Genomic DNA, 15,986 nt, shown 5'->3' with positions numbered 1-15,986 from the left:
CTTAACCATTTCTAAATTTTCTTGGTTACCAGGTAACTTGACGCGCACAGGCAGTCAATGCGAAGGCAACTGCAGTTCCGTGGCTGCCAGATTCCTAATAAATTGACCAAATGCGAGAAAACCTATCCCGTTAACATTGCATTTACGGGCTTTTGATAAACAAGAGGTTGTAAACTCATTACGCAAGAACCTGATCTTGTTCTTCACCCGAAGCTTTGTCTTCAAACCCTGAAGCAGGTTCAATTTTAAAACAAATATTCGATAGCCGCCGCTACCAGAACAGCATATATTTTTTTCAATCAAAAATTACTGTAAACCAACGAAACGGAATCGCCGTTTTCCTTTGTTCATATGGCAAGCCTATAATTATCGAAATTAATGCGTACTCCTACAGTTCCAAGCTATAAAAGGCGTTTCCCCCCTCGATCCAAAGGCCCGGGTAACAAAGGCGACAAAGCCGCCTTGCATCACACTTTCCCATCATGACTGGGGAGTGGGTCGAGGGCTGCGTTATGTGAATCTCTCTCTCTCTCTCTCTCTCTCAGCATAGAACGAAGTTATAACTGCCAAAATAACTTACAACTGACAACAAGTGTCAAATGCCATGAGAGCCAACATGCCTTTAGCTGATCTAATCTTCGAAACCCACCTTGCAAAATTTAAAAATGGCTACCACGTTATCATCATCATTACATAAACTCTTAGCAGCAACGTTCAACGCATTTGGTTGGTGCCTGCGCGTCTACTCATTGTTGCACGATTTGTCTTCTCCACTGAATGAACGCTTGTACCATCGCTCTGCCTCCACCCAACCTCGAGAGAGAGAGAGAGAGAGAGAGAGAGAGAGAGAGAGAGAGAGAGAGAGAGAGAGAGAGCGAGGCCAAACTACATCACTTTCACATACGCACTCTGCTTACTCTCGACCTCGGCCAATGAACTCTACTCACCTGTCTGTGTGTGAACAACAAGCAAAACAACAATTGACGCAAGAGAATTGAAGAAAAAGTTACACATGGCTTGGAAAGATGCACTTTGAACAGATTATTTCAATTAATCCAATTAAACTTCTAATGCCCCTAAAAATATTCTGTCGTCCAGACGTTTTATATAAATTTTAAAATCATATATCCTTGCCAAATGCTGAGGTAAATTAAATATCTCGATATTAATCCGATTGCAACCACTGTGCTACGAAATGTAAGGTTAGCTCACACATTCAACCGATTTCCAATAGGATACGTGCATCATTACTCAAGTTCTTGGCGTTATATCATTTTACGAAGACCCCTCCTAAAAGAAAAGAGATTTAATCTAGTGTACTCAACCATGAACGAGAATAATAAGGGAACATCTTGCACACCAACCTTTGCCCCACACACAGAAATATCAGTTCAAACAATTGGATGCCTAAGGCCAATTTTCTCCCACGACTATAAAACTTAGCTATAAACAGCCATATCAAAGCTCTTAGTAAAAGGCTGGCATGGCTATAAGCTGATGTAACTAAAAAGGCTCAAAGGACACGCACCATAGCTAACATCTTCCACGGCTTCAGTAATACTAAAATACTTTCGTTAGGTATTACTACATCGTAGTACAATCACTGTGAGCTTAAAATGTTATATACGCATATAATATATATATATATATATATATATATATATATATATATATAATATTACACATACATACACACACAGACTAAAAACTACGAGCTTTACATTTTGCGTATCTGTTATAAAAAGTACACTGTCCCATCGAGGAAAATCATAAAGCCAAACATCATTTGTTAAAACAAAATGTAGCCTCAATGTTACCATAGGTAAATATAGGATGTATGTTATCGAAAGGAACAAAATTTTGAAATGTTAATTTAACAACAAATCATGATTGTAGCCCGTAAACTCAGATCTAAGATATTTGTTCAGGCTTCATTCCTTTAGCCGAAGGCTATGACATCGTTTATCATTTGAAAGTAGGGTGCAGATGTTGAACGCCTGGGCCGAAACGTAACACCATTCGGACGGGGACAGACTCGCATGAACGCAACCATGGCAACAAGGATTGCATCCGGTTCTCGGCTGTTTTTTCTTTTTAAATTCGCCCTCAAATATCTGAAACGTCTCCCTGTTTCCGTTTTCCAAGATTCAGACAATCTTCCGTTGCATTATTAAAAAGTCATGTGCTGCATTATTAAAATCACGTGAACTTACGCGTTCAGTTAATAATGAATTAGCTTGCACCTACGTCACTTTCTAACGCTTTCTCATGCAACTGTTAGATCCTTGAATGATAATCAGTTGGTTGATAACAGTAGCCGAGACCACGGTCAACCGCAATTAACATTGGTTAATTATATACAAGTGAAGAATCTAAAGCCGCAACCTGAAACTTTTTTAAACAGTATATATATACATACACACACACAGAGAGAGAGAGAGAGAGAGAGAGAGAGAGAGAGAGAGAGAGAGAGAGAGAGAGAGAGAGAGAGAGAACTACACGACTAATTCGGGTAGTGATACAGGAGCCCCGTGCCAAGCAATTCACGTGTCGCCGTTCGCTCACTCAACCTCGGTAGAAGGTAGTCTTTAACGCATGCTCTACAACGAAAAGCATCTTTTCTTTTTTTTCCTGCATTTTTATAACTATTATAGAGCGGAGACTCCCCAAACCTTGTCTTTCAATGCTCCTGATAATCATTTTTCTCTCTCGTAAGCCAGTCATAACAAAAAGTAACGCGTAAACAGATTTTAAACAAAGAAACCTTAAAACATTCACTACGCAAGCAAATATATATACCATCAGTTAGGGAAGATAGTAAGATACAGCAAAGCAAAAGAAAACAGAGCAAACCAGCCGATGCTTTGGTCAACAGACCCAGCGCACACCGATTGTCAGCAGAACACGGGTGGAGTGCAAAGCTCATCAGCAACTGCTCACGTAGTCAGGATGATTAAAACAAAAATAACGCGCGCGCGCGTGCACACACAAATAGAAACTGCCAGACCAATAAAAAAAATAATTACAAATCGGCCAGACTATAGTTTCTAGCTCTTAATGCAGCCGACAATGAAATGTCTTTGACAAGTCTTGTCCTTGGCGAGGCCGGGTAGGATTTTGTTTCTCTTCAGTATAGCATCTAAAGAACGAGACCAAAACTTGTACCTGTCTACGCGGACAGTCTCACGACAACATTCTTCATTTTTCAAAGTACATTTATATTCTCCAATATAACAACTTACTAAATGCAGTAGTAAAAACGCTGGCACAGCCTGATAAGCTTTGCAAGCAATAGTCAATACGAACTGCATCAACAAAATTGCTCTTTCCCCAAGTTGGACTGCACTCAGCTTCACATGCCAATTGAAGATAAGACTCCTTAGTACGACATCCAGTATCTAATAACCGTCTAGTGTGCACCTAGAGTCTTAGTTGACTACGCTGGCAGATATTTTCAATCCGGTTCTTCACAGGCACAAGAGCACTTGGAAACTTTGCACTTCATATGACAACTGACGAAAACTCTCAGGGACCACAATTTCATTTATGGAAAATGCAAGAAGGCAGTCGTTATAGAACAAGCTTCTGAAGGAATCAAGCAATCACTGCAACTACAGGAGTCAAGGAAAATGCAAGAGCTTAAAAGAGCAGGGACGATACATTTTGACAAATAAAATTGCAGATCCAAGGTCATAATGAAAGTGTCGAGTTCTAAATAAAATTAAGATGCCTTACCGAATAAACTAAAGTACATGTAATCATGACCCATTCCCGATGTATACCTATAATTACCGGTATTGTCAACATGAATTACGACGCGTCCTCGTGATACTGGAATAAAATCGTTGTATCTTATTCCATTAATCGTACGATTTCCCAATCTTTTGGAGATGTATCCTATGTGCAACGAAAGCTAACCTGGTGCTTGTCAACAATACAAAACTTAGGTTAGCAACAGATTTCTTCATAACCACCATACATACTTTGGGCCCAATGATAACTACCATACGCATTCAGGGTATATATATTTCAAGGAAATAAATCTGTATTACCAGCTCCCTGAAGATCAATGTTTACGACAAACACCATAAATCTTTTACAGAATCTCAGACAAGGTATTCTTCATAATAAAGGCGATGATAAACAACCAAATTTTGCCCGACTTTTGTGTTAAAAGTATCTTTAGCTGACGAAAGCCGAATGGCATTTAATTTTCCAAAGACATATGACGGTAAGATCTAATTCATTCTGAGGAAACCATGCATAACGAGTTACGTACTACTATTAGATTTAAAACAGCTTATGATCGATACTAAACTATTTTATAAAGTTCTTTACTAAACTAGTTTGCTACCTCTCCAGCCCCTAAAATAATTACAGGCATTAGCAGTGCCACTTTCATATCACAAAATCACGATTTAAAAATATATAACAATATTAAAACACTTTTTTTCAAAATACAATTAATCATGTCCACAAAAATAAAATCGGGGGAGACGAAAATGGAAGAAGTGCTTTACGAAATTTTTTATTTCTTGTAGCATTTCCTTCCAAGTGATTATGAAAAATCCTGGTCTCAAAAGCTTGTTTCACTTTAAAGTACACTTTAATATTAGTGTGGTTTAAAACTTACATATTTTTGTATTTTATACTTTTATTTTTGACAGATATTGTAACAGATTCAAGACTGTAGCTAACGAAACTGATATATCCTGTCGAGAATAAGGTGGTTTTAAAAAATCCACAGTTATTAAATTATTCTACAGTCGAAGAAGTGAAAAATCCGGTGTCACACGGAGTGGTCACTGTAGGGTCTCACTAAAGGTATATGTATATTATTACACACATTTTGTGGTTCTCTGAAAAAAAAAACTATCGAAGTTTCCCTGAGGATAGAGTTGTGAACTTTTAATAATTATTTATTTAAGAATATAATTAATAATATTGGGAATAATTTCGTATGTTTTCGTCAAATACACTTTGAAATTGAAACCAAGAAAGAATGGACACCTATAGCTACTAGCTACATTCATGCAAGCTTGCATTCATATAGTAGGTATAGTACCCCATGGAAAATGCTTTTTACCTATAGGTAGGTAACTACTATGTGGAGATGTCAAGTTAGCCATGTAACAAATAATAAGTGTACTGACTAGAACATCCCCACTAGGTATTATTAAGATTAACAGGCCGAGACCAATCAGGTAATCCTAAATGTCAAAAATTTCCTGGCAATATACCAAGAAAACCTAGCACGGTGGTTTTAAGTAAACAAAACATCGTAAATTTGGCAAACGGAGACAAACACTGGTACTAGCCTCTAGGTGAGGCAGAGGCAGTGGTTTACCCTACCGGGAAGCCTATTTCGGGAATGACATCTACACTAAGGTAAGCTTCGGGCTTGGGTACAGTGACACACCCACCTCTCAACAAAACTAGCATCTCTTAAGTTAGTTTAAAGAGACACTGTCACTACCTGCTATAATTCATCTTAAAATTATAATAAAAAACTGTCCACACTCACCCTTCTTGGGCAGACCACGACCAAAACCATTGCGGGATTTTCGCGAGTTTTTAAGCGCCCTGAGCGGTGCGATGATCACTTGCGAATCAGAATTTGCACGATTCAATTCTTTGGTTAAAAACTTGGAGGGCCGCTTGGCTCTGCGCTTAACGCGTTCATTAAGAGTTACCACACCGTTAACAAGTCCAGCTAAGTTTTCCTTCGCTTCCAAAGGAGAAGAGCCATTCACCACCACTTCATCACCCTCATCTCCGCTGAGAACCACCGGGTCGGCCGCCATCACCAAACCATTGACAGCCACCTCACCCATTTCTCTCTTATTTACCTTCTTCGAAACGCTGCAACAACGGAATGGTCGTGCAAGAGAGACCGTGGATAAAAGAGGATTGGTTTTGAGGTGTTACTTGGGATGAACAATGGTGGTGGTTAAAATTGCGGTTATCTTGGTCAATCGATCTACATTCAACGAGGTTTAGGAGCTATCTGAATACGACCAAGCGTTCGCTGCTTTGTTTTGGCTTGTGACGTAGCGCTCCGAGTAGCCAATCACAGCCCACCAATGCACAAGGAGACGAGATTCAGCTGGGCTGCCAACTCTTGTATTGACAGTAATGCTATGGAAAAGAATACTTTTACACGTTATTGAACGCCGTTGCTCAACCTAATTTTAAGATACCATATAATATTTCTCTGTTTGCTATAAAATATATAAACGATAAAGTTATTTTAAAAAGGCCCTGACGTGCGTGGTAGCTGACAATACTCTAAAACTTGCGTATCTTTGGTCCTTGGGCGAGTTGCTGTTGCCAAGTCAACTATAACTGATCTGCGGGTGTAACATGAAACTTAACCTCACGTATCTATAGAAATTTCAGGAGCTACGTTCGTTGTTATATTAGTATATAAGTTACTACGGAGAGCAGGTTATTTCTACAAATTGAAACGATTTTAACCCTTGTTCATCGAGTTGATATTGTCACTTTATTGAAACAAATATTTCCAGAGTTCATCATGGGATTCATCTTGCAGATTAGGTGAAAATCGCCTAAGGGATCGAGAATTAAGCAAGAGTCTAGAGCTTTGAAAAATGGCATGGCAATTATTTTCTGTCATTAAGTAAGAATAATATAATATTTTCTTCTGGAGGTAGCTTTCCATCGTTTTCTTGCAGTTGCTCTTTAACAATCTGAGAAAGTTTCTGATAGTCTGGTAATGACAGCTATGATTGACATTGATTTTGTTTGGTCCTCGATGGATGGAGAAACGCGCGGTGCTCCGCCATCTTACCCCTCTCATATTCAAACGCGGTTAATTAACTTCATCTTTCTTGCAACTACGTATTTATAATTGATAAATTTTCACAGAATATTAATTAGTGAAGAAAGCATATACTAAAATGCAGGTCCATATAATTGAGGGGTAAGTTTAACGAAGTAAGCATACGGAACTCTTCAACCTCTGTAACTATTACCTCTTAATGTAACTGTGATTTTCTCCCAGTTCTACCTTCATCTCTCGCTTTTGCTGCCTAACCGTTCCAACTCCTTTTCAATGTCTAGCGCTGAATGGCCGAAAGTGTGTAAGTGCTTGTCTTAACAGCCTAAATTGTATAATATCAAACATTCAGACCTTGCAGCGCCTGGTCATTTACACGAAAGATGCATTAATGATAGATTGAATGGCTTAATTTGCTAAATATGAAAACATTAAAGGAAGTAAACTAGACGACATAATTGTAAAAAAGCAAAGTATGTCAGAGAAATAGATGAAGTTCTAAACAAGTTTGTGTAATTATATATATATATATATATATATATATATATATATATATATATATATATATATATATAAGGTATCTTGAAGCTACCTTAACTTCATAGGGCAAAACCGGTCAGGATTCATACATTGTTTCCTTATCCTTTGTGGAACTGCATCATAGAATCACAATTAACTTTGATTTTAAGTATGCACTGCGTATATAATATATATATATATATATATATATATATATATATATATATATATATATATATATATATATATTATATACGCAGTGCATACTTAAAATCAAAGGTAAACGTGATTCTATGATGCAGTTCCACAAGGGGTAAGGAAACAATGTATGAATCCTGACCAGTTTTGCCTTATGAAGTTAAGGTATCTTCAAGAGGAATAATAGTTAGCTGTAGAAATTTACATTCAAATTGCTAAGGCGACATACAGATATTGGAAAAAAACATTAGTAGCCTTCATAAGCCTAAGATTAAGCTCGCTACTAAAAGACCTTGATTTCTGCATGAACCTGAATTTTACACCTGTGCTGTTTTCAAAGTCAGAACAAAACTCACTTATAACTCATGAAATGCTAGGTGGTTTAGGTATATTGATGACAAAATATTTATTTGGCTAAGAAATAAAAATATGCAATTTTTTTTATTAAGAAAATGAATAGGAGATAAAGTTTGCTATGGAAATGGAAAAAGTCTGTATCCTATCACCTTTGGATTACTGAATGCAATGTTCTAACAGCGAGTTTAAATTTAACGCAGAGAACCTACCACCATTTCTGCCTATGTATTTGTTATTCTGGTTACAAAAACATAGTAAAGAAATCAGTGTTCATATCCAAGTTTATAAGAGCATTCTATGAACGTATGTACTCCTGATAATATTTACGAGGAAATATTATTATTATTATTATTTGTTTAAGCAGCCATTTCCGACTAAGTCCAATCGGCTGCTTAATGCAGATAAAATCTGTTAAAGATGAAATAGATGTAATTAGGAATGCAGGCGAGAAATTTATTTTTGACGATGAACTATGGCCAACGAAAATGACAATAACAGAAACATATGGGTAGTTCATAAACATTCTTGTACTGCTCTATCGTAATATCATAGAAGATATTCCTCATATCATTATAAGCTTTAGTTAATTAGTAATTTTCGAACAATAATGCAATGGAATAATACATAAAAAAACTGTCCTGCAATAACAGAATGTGTAAAACAAATAGTACGAAAATCATGTGACCAACTTTGCGCAAGAGAATAGAACAGCATGAAAAATTTGAAGATGTGCACAGGCTACCAGTGCAATTTTCGTCCATGTCACTTGAAACACTTATTCTCTTGACTGGACAGGGTTATTCCAATAAGAGGGAAAATAACATAATAGAATCCAATATCATAAAATAATGTTATGGTAAAACTCAGAATGTATAACCTACATCCACTTATTAAAAATATGAAATGTACATTTTTCCAAGAATGAAGACAGTCTGGTCTTATCAACAATAACCGGTTGAAAATATTTTTCCAACTAGCAGCATGTTCGTCTTTGTTGTCACTTTAGTATGTTTACCACTGTGTATTAGGCCTTTTGAAGACTTCTCTGTATTCTTACCTTGTTTCATTTTCTGTTTGCCTCAAGAATAGTTAAGTTCTCTACACGCCATACAGATGATGTAGTAAATAATGCTTATGTGTGCTATATACTATTGTTATGGAACTGACAAATGAGTAAATTTGGCTTTAAAATATAACAGTTGAAGGCACTGGACAAAAAAATTGAAGATAAGAAACGGAAATGGCAGAACAGGATACAGCTACGGTTGATTGGACGAGAAGCGGTGCTTTCAACGTGGTGTTGCCGTTGGTAGGTAGGTACGGGCTGAAGGGAACATCATGAACAGCCTTTATATGGAACACGTGAGGCACACTGACCCCCAAACTGGATTGGGTTTATTACTGATAAAAGTAAGTCTAAAAATGGACGCAGGTAGGGACAAAATGACATTGCAATCACCCCTTAGTAATGCTTACACTACAGCATATTTGATATAATGATGGCACTAAACCCCTTCAGAGGATGTTTTGGTCTCATAAGAAGTGATGTGGACATTATACCGAGTTTGCTGGGGGCTTTACGCACCTGGGGTTTGATCCTGTCAAAATCAGACAGGTCATTCAGAAGAACCTGGCTCATGTCTCAGAAGTGGCGGTGAAATACTTTTAAGCATGTGCCTTTGGTTGGAACCCTACTTGCTTTAGTCACTTTCTATCTTGTCAATTATATTCTAACATGGGCTAAAGTTAGCAGGCCAATTATTACACGAGGAGGATGAATAAGTTTTGTATTCCATCACATTTCCATTTTTCTTTTAATTCCTATCCGAGATTCAGTCCTCCAAAATTTCTTACTTCTCCGTCTACTTGTTATTGATGTTGCAATAAATTCATGCTACATCAATATAAATGGTTTACTGTACTAACTTGGGTTCATCAAGCCCTTAAATAACCCCTTGGAAATTTCTAGCCGTTTGCCAATATTAAGTTTCCAACAGCTAACCTGGACCTTCTTTGCAATACATCTGGGACTTTCAGCAATTTGTCCTCCTACCTAACCTATCTTGAACATAGAACTCCAAAGTATGTAAGTTATAGTATAAACCCATCAATCGTGTAAGAAGTACCCACTTCCCACTACTAAGACATAAACGAAGTGCCCACCTACTAATACCGTTATCTAGCAGTTACTTATTAAGTGTACAAGGAATAAATGGGGGTTTGGTGAATATATACTTGTATATACGTAGCTAGTGCTATGACCACGATAACCTGGACAAACTTTAAGACAACTCAGGCTGGTTTGGAGATTACTTGAACATCTACCACTTTTCTACTAAAGATTGACTGACAAAAATCAGATAACTAGGACCAACAGACAATAGTTACATCTAGTTTAATAACCACCACCCCCAAGGCCCAACAGACAATACGTAGTTACATCTAGTTTATTAGCCGCGGCCCACCCCCCCAAATAAAAAAAATTGGAATGCACTAGTTGTTTTGTTAACTTGAACATTTTGATGTTACATAGTTCAAAGGATATTTTTTTTTTACATTTAATACTATTTTACTAAACATTTTGATGTTACATATTTCAAAGGATATTTTTTTTACATTTAATACTATTTTACTAAATTGCTGAGCCAATACTATTTTAATTTCATTAACAATTGAGTATACGTACATCTATTCCAACCAACGTACTACGTACAGTGAAAATGTAATCAAGAACTGTCTGACCATCCATAAACAAAGTTTTTATATTTAAAATATGAATTATTACACATTTTTGAATTGCTGCAATATGATTTCTTTCAAATAAATTGCAACAAAAAGGAGGTAAGGGTGATTATTAAATACCTAAATATTTTAGGATTCTTTGTTGGTTATGTAGCAAGTTATTCATCAAATCAGGTGCCCCGGCATTATTTTAACTGGTCCCATTTGTCTACACAAAAATTGTTTTGACTTTCCACAAAGCCTAGTGAGTTTTAGCTTTTACTTCAGTTAATTGAACCGAATTGAACTGCATATAGAATTCAGGCCATAGGCCAAGCACTCCTAGCAGTTGCACTATGAATCAATTATTAGGAGAGGGTGGAAAGTAAGATGGAAGAGAATACGAAAGGAGGTACAGTAAAAAGGATTGAAAGGGATTGCTGTTAGGGGTCAAAGGCACAATACAAAGAACCTTATGAAAGGATAATTTGTACTACTATTGGCAAATCCTTACAACTAATATATGACTTTTGGAAGGTGTTAATAAGTATTTGCTATAGTCATAGAACTTTTATCTAAATGCATTTACAAAGATGCATATTACTGAGTAATATGTCAGCCAAGATAATGAGTTAATTCTATGTTTACTTATGATTAAAATTATGTAAACTTTGATTTTCATAGGAAACTTACATTAACTCAAGAGAATTCCAGAATGTTATTACACTGTGCTATATGTTTTAAGATCATGTATTATTTTTATTCTCGACCATGTAGTATGTACAAGAACATATAGTTTCCATACACGCAAACCACACTTAACATGCCTGAGTCTTCTTGCAAAGAATGTCCCCTTGATCTCGTCAGTGCTTTAGCTAATGACAGCAATTTGGTATATGTATTCCAGTGCCTTTGTTTTTTGTGCACAATCATGTTCAGTGAGACAACAGTGTTTTTTCTGTGGTAATGACTAATGTTACACACTCACAGATGGTTTTGTCAGCGTTAGTATTATGTAAGAGTACTCTTCTTTTCTGAAATGGGAACCAAGGGCCTGAGAATGAAAGCAGACATAATAGACATTAATGAGACTGAGGAGTTTGTAAGGAAAAGTAGTTTTGAAACTTTGCAAATTCTCATAGCATTATAGTAATTAACCAATCTGGGTCCTTATAATACGACCAGTAACTTAAACTGAACTGCCCAACAACTCTCAACAATTCATTATTCACTGCACTACTCGAGCTATCAATATTTTTACAAACATAAATGTGATATACAATCCAGATTTTAAATGTACAGTAAACTGAGTACCTAAATCAATTCATAAACTTCTGAGAAAGTTTTGAACATACTGAATGATGAAAGGAACCTGGGTAATTAACAACACCATATACTATGAAAACTCTTTAATGTGGTGAATATTTGCCAAAGTTTTTGGATGAATCTTGTACGATAAAGAAAACAATATGGTAAGTTAACTAAATGAAATACAGTCACTCATGGCTAATGTTCATATGAGAGCATAGGAATGATAAATAATGATACCCTGTATAGGACACCATTCTAACAATCAAGCATATACCATCACATATACCTGGCACACCTGCATTTAGTTCATGAACTCAACATGAGGGAGGAACAAAAATACAGAGAAAAATAGGTAGACAACTACAAAATTTAATTACTTCAGAGAAATGTCTTGGTGTTGTCTAAGTCTCATCATGTTTTTAGGACAGACAAACTGAATACCAAGTCAAGCTACAAGATAGTTAGATAACTGAAACCCTCCTGGTAGTTACTTTTCTTACTTGATAAAGAGAGTTACCTGTCTTGTCCAATTTTTTTTCACTTGAAACAATCCCACCACCAATCCTTCTCTGTACCTGCTACCTCCGCTGAACATTTACTAACTTTTACAATTCAACACAAAATGACGACCCAATTTCACATTTTTCTAAGAGGCTTGCCTTAATGGACTTGAATAGATCCTTACAAACCTCGACCCAATTTCACGTTTTTCTAAGAGGCTTGCCTTAATGGACTTGAATAGATCCTTACAAACCTCTAATTTTAATGAGAACAAGCACACACTCAACAGATGTAACATGAAGATTTTCCTTGGAGAGAGAGGCTTCCAACAACTTTTAAATTACCAGATTGATCATTTCAACAATGTTTGTTCACTTTAATTTGATGGTAGATCTGTCTAATTTAAGAATGTATTTCACATGAACAACCTGCCAACTAGTCTTTCAGTGGAATATATTACACGAGAAACTCAAGTAAAAGAAAAAAAGAAAAAAAAAGGAAAAAAAAAAAAAAAAAGGGCAAGACATCAAATGGATTTAAAGGTGAGGGTGTAACCACTCATATAAGTGTTTGTACATTCAAACTATGAACTGATGCTGGTGCTCTCACATTAACAAGAGAACTTCACACTCGCACAGCATGCTTCCAAACAGAAAGCAGTCAGACATCTAATACTGTGACCAAGTTGTAACGGGTACTGCTACTACCATAGTCAATAAATTTAATTCCTTCAACGCTAGCAGACTGTTATTACAAGTAACTGAAAATATAACATTTACACTACACTCATACTGCTATGAATTTGTAACATACTCTATCACCTTATAAATTATCATCAGTCATACATGATTATGTGTTTTATCTAAAATCCTTCTCTATATTGTCTTGATTCTACTCGAGCAATTATATTTTCAAGCTGACGACGGGCCTCACACTGGGGGAAGTTCTGCATGTCATAGTAATTTGGTGCAATCTTGATGAGCCATTCAGCTGAGAAAAAGAAAAAGTTAATACATTAAACCAATTTGCAATAAGCACTTAGAATGATGATGATTACCCTATTCTTAATTCATAAATCCTGAGTAGTAGTAAGAAGAATGCATGGTAGGAACAACAAGGATGTTCTCTTCGACTGACAGCAGAGCAACAGCAATCAAATCAAAACGTAGCAAGGGCACCTTTTGTAAAACTAAATGGAACATACAACTCAATCACATGAGTTATGTTCAGTGAGTTCAACATTTCAGGAAATAAAACTTTACTATTCTATCAGGGCCCCTTGACAGAAAACATGAGGAAGCCATCAACTATGCAGTACATAGTTTACATCAAAAGACCAAAAAGTTATTTTATATGAATACATACTGCTATCACATAAAATTGTGTTCCTTGAAATATGTACTTAAATCTTGTATTTTACATGGCATGGCCTTAATATATAATTCAAACTTTTCTTTCGTCCATTTATTTTCTAGAAATAAAACATTACAATACCTATATAAATAGCCCATACATTCAAGACTTAAATATTTGAGTAGAAAAAAGCTTCATCATGTAGTGCATGCTTAATATCCCTACAGACAACTATACCATGAGGGTGTGAGAACAGCTGTCCTGAGGCATGATGTAATTTCACTGCAAGACAAATGAAGAAAACTCAGCGTAATTTGTTGAAAAATAAATCTATGACCTCACTGATTTATTTTTCAACTAAGTAAAATTGTGAGTGCAGTTTTCTCTCAGTTCTCTCCAGATTCTCCAGGCTTTATCTGCTGACATGCATTTGGTGCAAACATGAAATGGTAGACTCATTCACTAATTACTTTTTTTATTTTATCATTTTTTTATCGATTAGTTAATGAACTGCTTCAAAATTCAATTTATGTATTTTCTCACCAGTCCCTCTTAACACACTGTATTTTCTCATCAGTCCCTCTTAACACACTGACCGTTAAAACAAATAATTTTTTCCTACTTAGGCTTAAGTAAGCAGTAAAAAGGAGTGGAACTTGACACAAAATATAGTAAACATATTTTCTTCTAGCTGCTCCTTAGATAATTTTTCATTGTGCATTGAGTATACAACCGCAAACATACAAAAAAAGTTACATACGCTTTATGTCTGTCACAGTTCGGATGTAATTCTTTGTGGTCAAAACGAATTCATTGTAGAGAACCCATTCTGGCTTGTGGTCTAGGCAGGTAGATGGATGAAGCTGTACAACTTGATTATCTTTGATGGTCATGTAGTGACCTGTTCTCTCCAAATGGGCAATCTGTGGAAAAAATAAATAAATGTAAACTATTGTGCTGCAACATATGCTTTTTATCTGTTCAACTACTACAACACTTCATAACTGTTACTGCCTGTCACAGAGGATAAAAAATACAACAAAAATAATGTAAATAAATTTCCATATGAAATATACACTATGTATATTTACAAAAATATACAATCATACATGAACGTTCAGATGATATTTTGATACTTTCTAAAGTGTTCCAAACAGGCCCAACAAGACAAGATTAACATATTAAGTGAATATTGAATGTTGTAAGTACAATATATATCTTGTGCTGTTGTAATACACAATCCCCACCTATTCACGTATTTTTCTATAGAACATACATACACATTATTTGCTGTATTTTTCATGAAAAATATTCCTAATTACTGTGTTTTTAAAAGCAGTTTTTTGGTGTTTGAACTATCAAAATAAGCAATTATAAGCATTTTTCAAAGGTTCAAAGAATTTACAGATTTTAGCTATTTGTGGGGTGTTGTGGTACACATCCCCTGTGAATACAAGGGGTCAACTGTACATGTTTTACAGTGTACTCTACTCCTCTAAGCAAATTAGCAATGAGACTCAAGGAAAGAAGAAATACCTGCATGAAAAATCCAGCCACCAACGCTTTCCTGATGTTCATGTAGTAATCCCGAGAGTTGAAGTCTGTTGATGTACGCTTTAGACTGAAACGATCCATTATACGGGATAACTGTTGGCGCACGTTGTCAGCAGATTTCAAGGACCGATAATTGACAAAGTTGTCGTAACACCACTGCACATCCTCCATATCTACCAAAGTATAATGGGTCAGGAAAAAGAAGGAATGGAAATTAGTAAAAATTTTAACATCTTAAACTGCAGAAGAATAAGAACATGGTCTGAACATTACAGGCCATTAGTAAATCCTTGATTTCTCTTCCCGTTGGGAAACAAAGGTCTTCACATGGTTCACCAAAATTAATGTTCCATTTTCCAGTAGGCAACTTATGTAGTACCATTCTGAAAGACACACCGAGCACTAAATGTATAACAACCTAAGCATAACATTGGTTTTGACTAGGAGATAAATATAATATTTACACCGCAGGAAAAACTCATATTTAATGTGCTAAATATGTTGCAAATGTACTGACCCAAATGAGGAACAAGATTTGGGGTTAATGTTTAAGAGGCATTCCGTGTAGCATTATCCTGTATTAAAATTAGTTATAGAAAGTAAATACCTATATACTATTGGACCACCTTCTTGCTTATGTTCTGCAAGACAAATATGTAGCAAGCATTTACTC

At 35.9% G+C, this 15,986-nt stretch overlaps 2 protein-coding genes across 2 annotated transcripts in view; both read right to left on the bottom strand.

Moving 5' to 3' along the window:
• Positions 1–6,024, bottom strand: part of LOC135220638 (programmed cell death protein 4-like) — a 36,553-nt gene extending 30,529 nt beyond the window's left edge. Inside the window, exon 1 of the mRNA XM_064257957.1 lies at positions 5,525–6,024. Coding sequence (XP_064114027.1) covers positions 5,525–5,834 — 310 coding nt within the window. The 5' untranslated portion in view covers positions 5,835–6,024. The remainder of the gene's footprint in view (positions 1–5,524) is intronic.
• A 6,565-nt stretch (positions 6,025–12,589) lies between these two features.
• The window catches only part of LOC135221193 (putative pre-mRNA-splicing factor ATP-dependent RNA helicase PRP1), a 171,045-nt gene continuing 167,648 nt past the window's right edge, over positions 12,590–15,986 (bottom strand). The window contains exons 9-11 of the mRNA XM_064259015.1: positions 15,296–15,486; positions 14,520–14,682; positions 12,590–13,396 (exon numbers count right to left, since the gene is read on the bottom strand). Of these exons, the coding sequence (XP_064115085.1) occupies positions 13,269–13,396; positions 14,520–14,682; positions 15,296–15,486 (482 nt within the window). The 3' untranslated portion in view covers positions 12,590–13,268. The remainder of the gene's footprint in view (positions 13,397–14,519; positions 14,683–15,295; positions 15,487–15,986) is intronic.

This window comes from Macrobrachium nipponense, chromosome 2, assembly GCF_015104395.2.
Source record: "Macrobrachium nipponense isolate FS-2020 chromosome 2, ASM1510439v2, whole genome shotgun sequence".
NCBI classification, from domain to species: Eukaryota; Metazoa; Arthropoda; class Malacostraca; order Decapoda; family Palaemonidae; genus Macrobrachium; species Macrobrachium nipponense.
Note: the sequence above shows the minus strand (reverse complement) of the source record. Positions and strands in the feature narration are given on the sequence as shown.